This window comes from Taudactylus pleione, unplaced genomic scaffold (assembly GCF_031769625.1).
Source record: "Taudactylus pleione unplaced genomic scaffold, aTauple2 ptg001827l, whole genome shotgun sequence".
Taxonomy (NCBI): Eukaryota; Metazoa; Chordata; class Amphibia; order Anura; family Myobatrachidae; genus Taudactylus; species Taudactylus pleione.
The window spans coordinates 2,023,269-2,038,066 of NW_028286224.1; the positions used below are offsets into that span (position 1 = coordinate 2,023,269).

Consider the following 14,798-nt stretch of genomic DNA (forward strand, 5'->3'; position numbering starts at 1 on the left):
CTTGACAGCCTGAGCTGAAAACCCCCCGAGGATGATGCCATAACCTTACCAGCACCAGGGTCCATCCAAGGCGGCCACATCATGGGCATAGGATGCATCTGCTGAGGCAAACCCCAAACCGGTGGTACTGGGGCAGCCAGCCGCTCTGCCACCTGAGCCATAACCTGAGAAAATGATGCCCAAGGAGGCTCAGGGCCTGAAACAGGCAAACTTAATTGGTGTGGTGGCTGTCTGAAACAGTTCCCACAAAGCCCATTTTGTAGAAAGTCCTGTGGGGACAAACCTGCCTTGCAGGCTACACAGGATATCAGCAACGAGGCTCCCGCCACCTGACCCTCAGACTCCTCAGACATATCAATTATGCCACTAGTTCTGAGCGTATATGTGCTGCTTTCTACTCTCAAACCACACACCTGTAGCAAGGGAAGGGGAGAGACAGTGACAGTATACAGGAATTACAGTTCTTTTACAGAAGAAACAGTATCCATAAACAACAATCACATGTCATGCATAAATACTCTGTGAGCCATATGCATATAAGCTCTCACTACCACAATCAGCCCAAGCTTAGGTAGGATAGAGCCCTGTAGAAACCTAGACCAGCAGTAGGCAAGGTATACAGGGAGACTGCCCAGCGTCCTCTCTTGTAGGAGCAGCGTTCAGAGAGCAACTGACATACACGCTGGCTGCCCTATATGGAGGCTGGGAGGAGCAATCCACAATCAACTGTGCCAGAGGACTGAACTAGCATGTGGATTGGGGGAGGGGCCGCCGGGGAAGCGTACCTCCCCTATGCTGCTTGGACCTGCCCGGTAAACTGACCTGGCCGCCGCCACAAGCCCCGGCTGGTCAGGAACATCAAATCCCAGCGGTCTAGGCTAGGAGAACAAGCCGTATGCCTCCTGACTGCAGCACGCCTCTGGCTAGTCTCACCGCCGGAGGCCGGACCGCCACGTGGTCCCGGCATCAGCGGCCGCCGCAACCACCTGCTTCCCTGCCATCCCCTTGATCTGGTTGCGGTCCAGGGCATGAGAGCCCCTGCCGAATCCACAGCCATGGACCTGCCAAGGCTAGCGGTGCGGCGCCGGAGGAGGTAGTTGCAGGCGCGAGGCTGCTTCCAGGACAGCTCAGACCACCCGCTGAGATAGAGAGTAAAACTCTCTCTTTTTTTTTTTTTTTGTTACTCATCTGCAGGACTGCTCCGCAGTCCCACTGTCTATGTGGTGAACACACCAAACAGGAAGAACTGGCTACCTGAGGCAGGGGGTGGGGTATATGAGAAGGAAACCCGGTGCATCCTGGGAGCAGAGAGCTCGTTTGTGTTAACTGTTTGGAGACCGGGATTCATACCCCAAAGTAATGGCTGTGGACCCCATGGACCCCAAAGAAGAAAATAAGGATGCACGATAGATCGTTTGTCACATTGTACACATTTTTACACTAAATTGTGTGCAGAGCTGCCGGGGAGAAGTTCAAGGGAATTCGTACACGATGTTGGATCGTGAGCACATCGCCAAGTGTGTAGGCACTTTAACCCTAATTTCCACCCGGGTGTGCCTAAACCTAACCCCCCCATCCCCGGGATAACACTAAAGGTAAGCTGGATACTTACCTTCGGGGTGCAGGTGGTCAGGATGCCAACACCGGTATCTTCATCCTCTTCGCGATGCCAGCGTCGGGATCTTTGTCCTGTTCAGGATTCCGGTGTCGGGATATTGGCGGCTGGCTTCCCGTCCACCGGCATAGTGACTACGTCCCCAACTGAATGTGTAAGCCCTGAAATACCCACTTTCGGTGTATCTGCACACTGTAATACCGACTGTGATCTTTAACATGCCACCATCTGCGCGCCAACAAGTGTACCATCCACACTTGCAACAGCCTTATGGCAGGCGCAGGTTCTTCATCTGAACATGGCCTCTGTGGCTGTGCATCTGCGAACGCAGTCACTTTCACTGACACACCTGCGACACTCCCACAATACACCCTTAAGAGGGATTTATTCTGCATTCACTTCAGGCCACCTAGCAGTCATTGCCCAGGATCACCCACCACTTTGCCTCCTCATATCTGATACCATCTGTCCCAATCGTAACAGCACCTTTGTGCGCACACTCCGTATAACGCATGTGCAGTAGGGGTTCTCTGAACTTTTCGCGCATGCGCTGTTACAATAATTGCTCAACTACGTGAGCATCTTCATTACATTCAAAATGCATGCACCTGTGAATCAGGCACTTAATACCTACATTTTGTCTACTTTAGACGACTTCCGAGCACTGAAGTCAGCAGTTCTTGTTTGCCCATTGCCTTGGTTGATATTTTGGCTGTTTTGCAATCATGCCTAAATTAATATAATTTTTTTTCTTCATTTTTATGTTGACACCAAAGAAATACAAAGCTCAATAAAAAATACTAAATGGGTTTGGCAAACTGAGTTTGGAACTTCACTGTACAACAGTTCGCTCTACCTCCGCCAAGGAAAGAAAAACCCGGCCAGGCGTGACACTTTACTCATTAGGGAGCCATTAAATCTGCTGCTTTAGTTGTTACAATACTGAAGATACTGCACTGCTAAACAAACTCTAAATAAACTCAATAGAACAAGAATGCATTTTTCCTTGCTAATGGTTTCTACTGTCAGTTTGTATATCCAATGTCATTTGTACTCTAGGTTATGTTTCAGTAACTGTGCTGAAAAAGCAAGGTAGCCAAGAGGCTGTCATACTCAACTAAAGTGATAAAAATTTTTAATTTTGCTATAAGTTGCACTTATGTAGCACACTTGCTCCCATTACAGCTAAATCCAGGAGCAAGCATTAGCTCCATCACTGACAGGAAGCAATTACTGACCTCTATACAACCATTAAAAAGAACTTTCTGATAGATAAGTTATGTGTCACTGCGCCAAGTTTAATGTGCTTTCTTATACCTGATCTGAGAATTAATCAAATTGCAAAGTACATTCAGTAGAAGCATTGATGGCCCCTGGCATTGTCAAGCAAAAGTAACTTACTGTCTGTTTTATTTTTAAAAAAGGAAAAATCTTTCTCACATTACTAGACACCTACAGGCAATAAATACATAAGCAATAATAAGCAAAATACACAAAGCACAGTTGGTTCATCATAGCAAAGCAATAGAGTACAGCAAACATTTGTTTTTGTTTTAATGACATAGAAAGTAGAATAATAGGCAGGCTTACGTAGTACAATTGTACTTTGATGATACTTTCCTTAAAAATAGATGTTGTGGGAATAAATTCTGATGAGTAAGGGCCTGGTTCAGAGACGGACGCTAATGCGATCGCAGCTGCAATTTTGTACAAAATGCAGCTATGAAAATATGCTAATGATTCCAAAGAGCACCTATCTGTAACATCGACACACATCGAGCGGCCATCTTGCCCTTGCAGCAGGTCTGACCAGCCGCAGACTCGGCAGCTCTCCTGACAGTAGGAGATTGCAAGGGTTAATTTATGCACACCCATATAACGGCGTCAAACGGTCAGACACGTCTGCGCTTTTCTGACCACCCCTCGTTACCACCCCCAAACACTGACTACCTGTCACTCACTTTGTAAGTGGATCCTCTGTGCGTCCATAATTGCAACGTGATCGCTCTGCACGTGCAGTGAATCTTATATGCATGCGCACTGGCAAACAATCGCTCGATCTGTATCCGTTCATCTCTGTATCAGGCCCTAAGTGCAGAACTCTAACGTCACACCTTCTCTCCCTGAAAGCTCCTGTGGCTCAATAGCATTAGACGTGAGGCCATTCAGAATTCACGGATACAGTGCATGCAGCTAACCTGACGCTTACAGTACTTCAAGATCACACTTTCCTTATGAATACAACAGTATTATGGAAGAGTCCTGAGGAAAAGCTGATTTAACAGCGATGCTGGAGACTTTGGTTTAATTCCAAACATCAATTTAATTTGCCCTTGAGATGACTTCCTGTGTCTCCCAATAACCAGGGCTCCTAGGCAAAGAAGCAGCACCTGAATAATTATGTGAATAGATAAGTCTGACTGCTAATTATTATTGTTGTTATTAGGGTTTCAAGTATTTCAAATGTTATTTTTCATTTATAGTTATCAAATGCTGTATATTTAATGAATAAAAAGTAAAAAATAAATGAACTGAATGTAATTATTTTTATTCAAGAAGATCTGCTCACAAATGTGTCTTTAAATGAATGATGACAGTCAAGGAAGAAGATACATCTGCATATTATTGCCCCCCACTTACTGTCAGGGGTGTATCTAGGGGTCTGCGCACCCGTGGCAAAATAATGGACTGGTGCCCCCCCTCCCTCAATATTTCCTGAATAAGTACATTCTGTCTCCGTAGCCATCCCCCTGAGGGGCACGAGAGAGATAGACTTAAGCTGCATACACACGTAAAGATTTTCTGTCCAGCCATCCAACTAGTTGATTGGTTATAATGAAAATCTGGTAACGTATGGGAGTAAATGATGATCAGCAATTTGCTCCTAAATGCCAGAAAACAGATGAAAATGGTCGTTCAGACAAGTTTGTTAAATGTTTGATCTAAACAATTTGTTCAAACAACAGTTTTTGGCCATTTTCCAGCATTTGGGGGCAAATTGCTGATTGTTATTTGCTTTCATACCTTACCAGATTTTCATTCCAACCAATCAACTAGTTGGATGCTTGAACAGAAAATCTTTACGTGTGTACCCAGCTTAAGGGACAGGAGAGTGAGCCACTGAGGGGCAGGAGAGAGAGAGACTGAGGGGCAGGAGAGTGAGCCACTGAGGGGCAGGAGAGCGAGGGACTGAGGGGCAGGAGAGTAAAACACTGAGGGTCAGGAGAGATAGAGAGAGACTGAGCAGCAGGAGAGAAAGACACTGAGGGGCAGGAGAGTAAGACGCTGAGCGGCAGGAGAGAGAGGGACTGAGGGGCAGGGGAGTGAGACACTGAGGGGCAAGAGAGAGAGAGAGAGACTGAGGAGCAGGAGAGAGAGACATTGAGGGGCAGGTGAGTAAGACACTGAGGGGCAGGTGAGTAAGATATTGAGGGCAGGAGGGAGAGAGCCAGAGGGACAAGAGAGTGAGAGACTGAGGGGCAGAAGAGAAAGAGACTGAGGGGCAGGAGAGTAAGAGACTGGAAGGCAGGAGAGTAAGACGCTGAGGGGCAGGAGAGTAAGGGACTGAGGGGCAGGAGAGTGAGACACTGAGGGGCAGGAGAGAGAGAGAGACTGAGTACCAGGAGAGAGAGACTGAGGGGCAGGAGAGAGAGACTGAGTGGCAGGATAAAGAGACTGAGGGGCAGGAGAGTGAGACACTGAGGGGCAGGAGAGTGAGACACTGAGTGTCAGGAGAGATAGAGAGAGAGACTGAGCGGCAGGAGAGAAAGACACTGAAGGGCAGGAGAGTAAGACGCTGAGTGGCAAGAGAGAGAGGGACTGAGGGGCAGGGGAGTGAGACACTGAGGGGCAAGAGAGAGAGAGAGACTGAGGAGCAGGAGAGAGAGACATTGAGGGGCAGGTGAGTAAGACACTGAGGGGCAGGTGAGTAAGACACTGAGGGCAGGAGGGAGAGAGCCAGAGGGACAAGAGAGTGAGAGACTGAGGGCAGAAGAGAAAGAGACTGAGGGCAGAAGAGAAAGAGACTGAGGGGCAGGAGAGTAAGACTGAAAGGCAGGAGAGTAAGACGCTGAGGGGCAGGAGAGTAAGGGACTGAGGGGCAGGAGAGTGAGACACTGAGGGGCAGGAGAGAGAGAGAGAGACTGGGTAGCAGGAGAGAGAGACTGAGGGGCAGGAGACAGAGACTGAGGGGCAGGATAAAGAGACTGAGGGGCAGAAGAGAGAGACTGAGGGGCAGGAGAGACAGAGGGGCAGGAGAGTGAGACACTGAGGTGCAGGAGAGTGAGACACTGAGCATCAGGAGAGATAGCGAGACTGAGCGGCAGGAGAGAAAGACACTGAGGGGCAGGAGAGTAAGACGCTGAGGGGCAGGAGAGAGAGGGACTGAGGGGCAAGGGAGTGAGACACTGAGGGGCAGGAGAGAGAGAGACTGAGGAGCAGGAGAGAGAGACATTGAGGGGCAGGTGAGTAAGACACTGAGGGGCAGGTGAGTAAGACACTGAGGGCAGGAGGGAGAGAGCCAGAGGGACAAGAGAGTGAGAGGCTGAGGGGCAGAAGAGAAAGAGACTAAGTGGCAGGAGAGTAAGAGACTGGAAGGCAGGAGAGTAAGACGCTGAGGGGCAGGAGAGAGAGAGAGAGAGAGAGACTGAATGGCAGGAGAGAGAGACTGAGGGGACAGACACAGGAAAACACAAAGGATAGACAGTAGGAAACAACATCCATTCAACGCCAGTCATAACTGTTATAAATAAGCCTTCCTTATTATGAAATTGATGTGTCCCCCCACCGGGAAGAGGTTCTGCAGCAGCTGAGCCCCCCCCAGAAGAGGTTCTGCAGCAGCTGAGAGTCTCTCCTCCCCTGGGTTATACCTTTCAACCATGCAAGGTCAGTTGCTTAGCGCCGATGATTGACGCAGGGTCCCGGGGAAGCAACCTTGCTCCTGGAGAGTCGAGCCATGCAGCAGCCGGGGCGCCATGCTGCGGGTGTGCGGCGTGATGAGGAGCCCCGTGGAGGTCGTAGCGTGTCACCTGCAGGAGGGCGCGACTATGGAGACCAGCAGTAGCAAATGGCCCAGCCCGTATACAAACGGATATCTCATTCCCAGCCAATACCACCACGTCTGCATGATCACCACCCCAGCCGCCAGGCAACAGCCAATGGCAGCATGGCACAGAGAGGGAGGAGGAGAGAACACCAATGAAGGCAGCCCAGGCCTGGTCACCAGACACTAATCTATCCCTTGGTCATGTGTGGCACCGCCGGATGGCGCCCCCCCTCGACCGGCGCCCCTGGCAAGTGCCATCGTGGCCAATGGCTAGATATGCCCCTGATTACTATATTTTTCTTTCTACAGAGCTGTATCTTCCTCTCAATCCCCTCATTTGCTTTTTTTCTAAGTGCCTTATTCAGAGATGCAGGCAATGCCGATATTCACATAGCTGAGCGATTATTTGCAACTGTGCATGCGTAAAAAGTCCTGAAAACCCCTACGGGGTATGCATTACACAGAGTGTATGCTGGTGCGATCAGGACTGACGGTATCAGATATGATGCGCCACAGGGAGGGCCGTTCCTGGGTGGTGACTGCGAGTTGACCTGAAGTGAATACAAATAAAATCAGTCTCATGGGTGTGTTATGGGAGTTTTGCCGGAGTGTCGCACGCAGCAACGTCTATTATCGTTTGTCCATCTGTGAGTTTATGCAAATGCCGCCACAAATTCACACCCCTCTGATGAAATCCCTATTGGGAAGAAACTTGCTAGGATATACATCTCTCTCTACAGTTGCAAATAATGTATCGAGTCCTCCTCCTTCAGCATCCACACAGGAGACACTTCATGTTGTTACTGCAGTAGATAGAGGCAGTGGGGGACCAAATAGCCGGCCTTTTTAGAGGTGGATATTGGGCAGTTTCCCAGCCACTACATTTCGGCAGTCACTCGCCTATGCCCATGGACCATAACTGCAGTCTCTAACATGGTGGACATTCAGTATGAACATGGTACTGAAGTGGAGTATCTATAAAAGGTGCAGGGTGTACACATGGCCCACACCACACAACCTGCTCCCATTATATGCATTCTCCGGAGTCCCACATGGCCATTTTCCCAGAGAATTGCGCAGTGGTGAATTTAGTGGTAACATGGCACGGGTGTCAAATTTCTGGAGACCTGCACATGCACAGTAGACTCTGGCACAGTGCACCGCGAAAGAAGAAGGGACCCACACATGGGCCCCCTCCTCTCTTAAACCATCCCTACTCAAGACTGAAAAATCCAATAAGTTCACCAAGTGAGGACATGTAGAGTATTGAGCCTGCGGTTGAGCCTTGAGGGACCCTTACAGGGAGCGGGAAAGGGAGATGAGGAGGTGGATGTTGTTATTGAGAAAGATCGGCTAGAGAGATAGGAGGAAAACCAAGAGAGGACAGTGTCACTGAGACTGACTGAGTGAAGTGAGTAGAGAAGAAATGGCGCACGATGCTGAAGACTGCAAAAATGTCAAGAAGAATGAGGACCAAGAAGTGACCAATGAATTCAGTAGACATGTGGTCATTGGTGAAAAGGGTCTGGTCCAGCTGGAAAGGGAATGGAAGTACTCCGAAGGTCACACAGGTCCTGGTTGTAGGAGACTAAACTATTAGTTGAATGCCGAACAATTCGGTTTATACTGTATCACAGATGCTATGGATCTATTGATTTATATAAAGTTAATTAAGATCTCTAATAATTTATCATTGGCAGCAGGGCATCTGTCATTGAGGAGTAAACTACAGTTCACACTGCAAACTAACTCATAAATTGATATTGATTTTAAATCAAGAGATGTAGTTGGCACTGCAAGTAAAACTTCTCAATTGTTTGGTTTTTATCTATAACATTATTCGTGGGGAAAGTAGTCCACATGGAACTCTAATAGTGCGTGATTTCAATGTATTCTCAGAATTAATTAGTACCACTTGTATATCTTTTGTCTTAGAGCCTGATTCAGAGATGGACGGAATTGCAGAGCCACACACAAACAGCTGTGCAATTCAGTCCAACTAAAATGCTAATTCAGCAGGAGGTATCTTTTGGAAACAGATACCTCCTTGCTGCATCTGCAATTCCAGCGCTGCAACCAAGGCTGCAGCCTGCGATCACCATTGCAACCATCAGTCGCTGGCTGGAGAAGCTGAACTTACCACAGCCTGACCAGGTCCTGGTCAATTGACAGGCCAGGAAATCTGCGTCCACCGACACAGACCATTGCCTCATCCCTCCGGATAATGGGGGCATCATGTCCCCGTTTTCAGGAACGGTGGTCAGCCACGCCCTTGCTACGTCTCCCAAATGCTGCAAAATGTCAGTCATGCTGCTGCTTGAGGGGAGATGTGCACTAACCATTGGTTAGTGCACATATCTGAATCAGTAAATGAACACACCTGTGCTCCAGCTGGAAAACATGCACTGTTGGGGTTCCATGAGGACTGGATCTGAGAAACACTAGGCTATGGGATGGCAGCATATTAGCTCACCAGTTACACTTAAAAACCTCAGGACAGTTTCCATAGATGGGCACATTCTTAAGGATATATTTAAGAAAGTGCGTATTTATAGAACTGTAGGTATTGCCCGTAGCAACCAATCAGATTCTACTTATTATTTATCAAGCTATAGGCAACATCTTCACTTCTATAAACCCGCACTTTAGTAAATATACCCCTTCGTGTGTGACATTTTAATAGATCAAGCATATGTCAAATCTCAGTTAACTGTTTTTTTACGACAATGTCCCTCACTGATTATATCTCATGCTCCCCATGTCTATTCTTGACAATTTCTTGTAACCTTATAACATAGTATAGGAATACACCTGTGGGATATTTTTATCACAATCTTTCATCTTTCTGTCTTTTACTTTATGTTGGATGTTTCGTTTTCATCTGTCAGAATAAGTTATGAAAGCTACTTTTAAAAAAAAGCAAACTCTCAGTAGATTCCTTTGGAAGCATTCAACTTTATCTTAAACATGTTATACTGTAGTATAGTCAGTAGTTGTTCCAGACACAGCATGGCAATGGAATCCTTGCTTGTGACCTCCACCACCAAACACATTCACCAATCTGTAACTAGGGAGGGAATTCCTGACTCCGGATTCTTGATCCACCACCTACACCCCAAGGTCTCCTTGTGGAGCCTATGGACCCTGAAGAAGAAATGAGGGTCACAAAATTTTGCCAGGATGCTGCCAAGAATCACATTTTGGCAACTTTATGCTAACGCCGTTACAAATCTTTTCACTGGTGTGCAGCTTTTACATGCAGAATCAGCGAACCACTGGTCGGACCATCAAAGTTTGCACTAGCCCTATGACAGGTGCAGTTTCTCCATCTGAGTATGATCTACTATGAGAGCGGCTGTGTGTCTATGTGCCCAGCCGCTTTCAGCAAGACGCCCATAAAACGCAACCTTAGCATGCACTTTACATCCTAGGACCGCCCACTAAAATGATCAAACCCTGCATCCAAATCTGTACTGTGTCTCTGTGCGCAGTAGGAAAAATATTGTCCGCATGAGTCCATAATGACACTATACTACATCCAACTCAAAATCAGACTCAAAATGTGCAAAGTTGCCCAATACCGAAATTAGCAGTCATGCGCGCAGACCCACATTGCGACCGCGCATTACCGAGAATTGTACTTCTCCCTATATAGGCTATTATCCTTGCTTGTACCTATCTTGTGTTCTATGGCACAGAAGAGAAAAACAGCTTTTGAAGATATTGATAAGTGGATATATAATAATATTAACTGCCAACCAAAATATTACCCCTACCTTATAATTGTTTGTTTCTGAGGGTCATACAGCGACATAAAGAGTTCAGCGTCTTCCCCTATTCTGCAGACAAAGTTTCTTACAAACACGTAGAGACCGTGCGTAGGTGAAGAAGATATACGGCCATGCATGGTGAAGTCATTTTGGTCTTTGGACTAGAAAACAAAAGAAATATACTGTAGTAGTAATGTTTTAGTTTACAAAAAAGTTAATTAGTTTTGCACAGTATTTCATTAATTAACAACCAGAAAAACAAAGAAGACTCTTTTTGTGGTGACTCTTCAAAAAAACAGAGGGGGGGGGAGGTGTTCATAAGTAATATAATTAGTAAATGTATTGGTTATTATATAGTATACCTACTGTATATATTCAGTCAATTATATCAGAAAATAAAATGGTAATGCTAGTCAACACATGAGAAGGGATCTAATGTTCCCCATTCAGTGTTTGCTGTGCATAATTACATACCAATATCCTTAGTTTGACATAGATTGCACACTTTATATGCTAAATGGCCCGCAGTGCTCAGTCAGGTTTATCTCAGAAGGTTCTAAATGTGTCACACAATTGTCACAATGGTAGCTAACATTGGCCCTCATTCAGAGCCGCTCGTTAGCGGCAGTACGCTCGTTCCGAGCGATGTTTGCACATCTGCGCATGCGTACGCTTTTTAGTACGCATGCGCGAACCAGTCATTGCGGCCGAAAATCGTTTGTACGCTATATAGCGAGTGCCTGCTATTTTGAGTGACAGAATGAGGCGTATGTGGGTGGTAACAGGGGAAGGTGCTTGAAAATGGGGAGTGGAGATCCAAACGCAGGCGTGCTTAAAGGTCAAAACGGGCGTTTTATGGGTGTGTATATTTAAAACAGCAGCGTCAATGACCACGTCACTGGGTTATTTTAGAGCCAGAACTGCTCGCAAATTTGTGGTAGCAAACACCAACCACAAGAATAGCGAGCAGTTCATACGCTGGTCGATGTACTCGATTAATCTAATAAATAGCGGACATGACGTATGGTGCGAGCGGCCAGGGGGCGTTTTTAACAAATAAACGAGCGTAGGTTTTGCTCGTTCGTTCAGACTTAGAGGTGTGAACAGACTGCAATGTGCGTACGGATCATTTGAATAGCCACCCCTTGTTTTTAAACGAACGACCGCAAATAGCGAACGGCTCTGAATGAGGGCCATTGTTTCAAAAATACTCAAACAGCACACATAGGCCCTGATTCAGAGCCGGACGCTCTGACCAGAGCGCTCGCTCTGAATCAGGGCCCTCCTCCATTAAAATGGAGCGTCCTCCTGGACGCTCGTATAACTGTGGGTCACCACCCACAGCATATACGAGCGTCCAACAAGATGGTCGCGATGGTCTTGACCATCGCGACCATCGGACTTGCGAGTGAAACCCTGTGGTCGGGTTTCTCAACCACAAGCCCTGGAGTGATTTTGGCTCTATCAGAGCCAAAATCACTCCCTCTGATATCACTAGTGATGTCAGTGGGGCCGGCTTCAGACGGTAGGCGTTCCCATGGGAACGCCTCCGTCTTGCAGGCATGCCCCCGGCACGCCCACCAAAGGGGGCGTGCTGTCAATCAACATCGACAGCACGCCCCCTTTGGTGCGAGACCCGGAGCGATGGAAAGTCCTTCGCTCGCCGGGTCTCGCGCATGCACACGACGGAGCTCCCTCCGTCGTGCGCATGCGCAGTGGGGACCATCGACCCACTTGCGAGCGTACTGCCGCTTGCGAGTGGGTCTGAATGACCCCCATAGTTGCAATAATTATCAAACAGCACACATAGGAGCTCATTCAGACCCGCTCGCAAGATGCAATCGCTCGCTGGCAAAAAGGGGCCGGATATTGAAATTAAGTGCTCGCACTGCGTCGCTTAAGGATGCCCACTATGTTTTAGCGAGCTACGGCAAAGTGCGCTCGCAAGTGTCTAAAGAGGCCCCCTTGCCACTCGCAACACACGTCATCTCTGGAAAATGAAGGATTAATCGGGACCATCGTGAGCCATCGGAGCTACTCGCAGCCCTTGGGGTTGCCTTGGCCTGCCGCAAGCACAGCAATCAGCGCTGGCTGAAATACATGCAGATGACGTGTACAATGATGCTACTTTGCTAATTATGCACGCCCTTTAAACGGCACTTTGGCGGCCAGACACGCCTGCGTTCGCACATCCACTCCCCCGTTCACAAGCACCTTCCCCTGTTACCACCCACAAATGGCACTGTCACTCAAAGCAGCGACCTGATAGTGGCTTACGAACTACCAAAATTAGATCGCAACGAATGGCTTGCACGCGTGCACTGCGAATTACACGCATGCGCAAATGGGCGAAAATCGCTCAGAGCAAGCGATCGGGCCTTAGCGAGCGGGTCTGAATCAGGTCCATAGTTACAATAATTATCAAACAGCACACACAGTTGCAGTAATTATCAAACAGCACACATAGTTGCAGTAATTATCAAACAGCACACATAGGCCCTCATTCAGACCCACTCGCGAGCGGCTGTCCGCTCGCAAGCGGGTCGATGGTCCGCACTGCGCATGCGCACGACGGAGGGAGCTCCGTCGTGCGCATGCGCGAGACACGACGAGCGAAGGACTCTCCTTCACTCGGAGTGTCTCATCAAAGGGGGCGTGCTGTCGATGTTGACTGACAGCACGCCCCCTTTGGTGGGCGTGTCGGGGGCGTGTCTGCCAGACGGAGGCGTTCCCAAGGGAACGCCTACCGTCTGTAGCCGGCCCCACTGACATCACTAGTGATGTCAGTGGGAGTGATTTTGGCTCTGATAGAGCCAAAATCACTCCTGGCCTTGCGGTTGAAAAACTCAACCGCAGGCTTTTGCTCGCAGTTTCGATGGTCGCGATGGTCAAGACCATCGCGACCATCATCCTGCACGCTCGTATATGCTGTGGGTGGTGACCCACAGCTATACAAGCGTCCAGGAGGACGCTCCATAGTAATGGAGGTGAGCCCTGATTCAGAGCGAGCGCTCTGGTCAGAGCGTCCGGCTCTGAATCAGGGCCATAGTTGCAATAATTATTAAACAGCACACATAGTTGCAGTAATTATCAAACAGCACACATAGTTGCAATAATTATCAAACAGCACACATAGTTGCAATAATTATCAATCAGCAACATGGTTCCAAACTAGGACAGACCCCTTTTACACAAAGGTGCTGACCTGGGTTATTTCTGGGTCGGCACATTCACACTGCACCAGTGTGAGCTGGAACTCTTCTGCCAGTGCTTGAAGAGAGAGACATACTGTCAAAGGGACCCGGGTCAGATGACCTGGGTTACAAATTTACACTGCAGGGTTACACAGATCGTTCCCGTGTTAAACCCTGCAAGCTACCCGGGTTGGAATGCCGGGTTTTACACTGAACCAATACACGGCAATAACCTTGGTCGAAGCGGTGGCGTAAAATGGGTATGAATTGTACCATAAGCAAATCTTTTCTCCAGTAGATAACTACTATTTGCAGTTTATATCTTTAAATAATAAGCATTATATGTATGTTTTTCTCCTATATGTTTGTACATGTCATATACAAACACATGTAAGGCACAGCAATTTTATAGATTTATTAAAAACTATGCTTTCACATTTGTTTTTTCCTAAAAGAGTGCACAACAAAATATAGTCTTCTTTCTTTTATTAGTTGTTAATTGATTTTATTCAACTGACTCTTTGGTGCACCACCAACAAATAAGCAAATAAATAGATATTAACTGATGTCACCTCATGTAAAATAGTTGGTCTCTTTATTACTAATATTAATTAGACAATCAGTGCTTGTGTAGACTCCACTCCCCTTTTTCCTTATGCCAACAGTAATTTATTAGCAAGTTCTGAAAATGTTAGAATATGAATAATTTAAGAAGACATTTTGGTTTTAAATCAATGCAGACTATTTTGGTAGATACGATGTTTATGCAGATAGAAAAACAGTCATTTTAAAATAACTAAGTGATGTGCACAAGCCCTAAAGCCTGTCTACCAAGGGAAAGTATTAATAGTGACCTTGGGTGGAATACTAACAATCTGCTGATAAAGAAATCTGCTAGAGAACAAAAACCAGGAAGAAAAGCAGTGTATGTGTATAGACTAACAAGATTACTAGATAGGAAGCATAAATGATAAGTAGTTGCTGTACCTGGCAAATAAAACACAGTCAATAATAACCAGATGTTATTTCTACCTAGATATAAAAAGCAATTCCTCGTTCAAAGAATGTTTAAAATCAGTTTATTATTAACCCTTATAGAAAATTAAAAACTGTGGAGGAAGAGATCCAAGGGGTATACTGTATTTACTAAAATGCAAATTTTTTTTTTAGAAGTG

The 14,798-nt window shown here is 47.0% G+C and overlaps 1 protein-coding gene across 1 annotated transcript in view; it reads right to left on the reverse strand.

Annotated features, from left to right (window-relative positions):
• The window catches only part of DOCK2 (dedicator of cytokinesis 2), a 966,148-nt gene that overhangs the window by 852,025 nt on the left and 99,325 nt on the right, over positions 1–14,798 (reverse strand). The window contains exon 8 of the mRNA XM_088465050.1: positions 10,436–10,590. Coding sequence (XP_088321176.1) covers positions 10,436–10,590 — 155 coding nt within the window. The remainder of the gene's footprint in view (positions 1–10,435; positions 10,591–14,798) is intronic.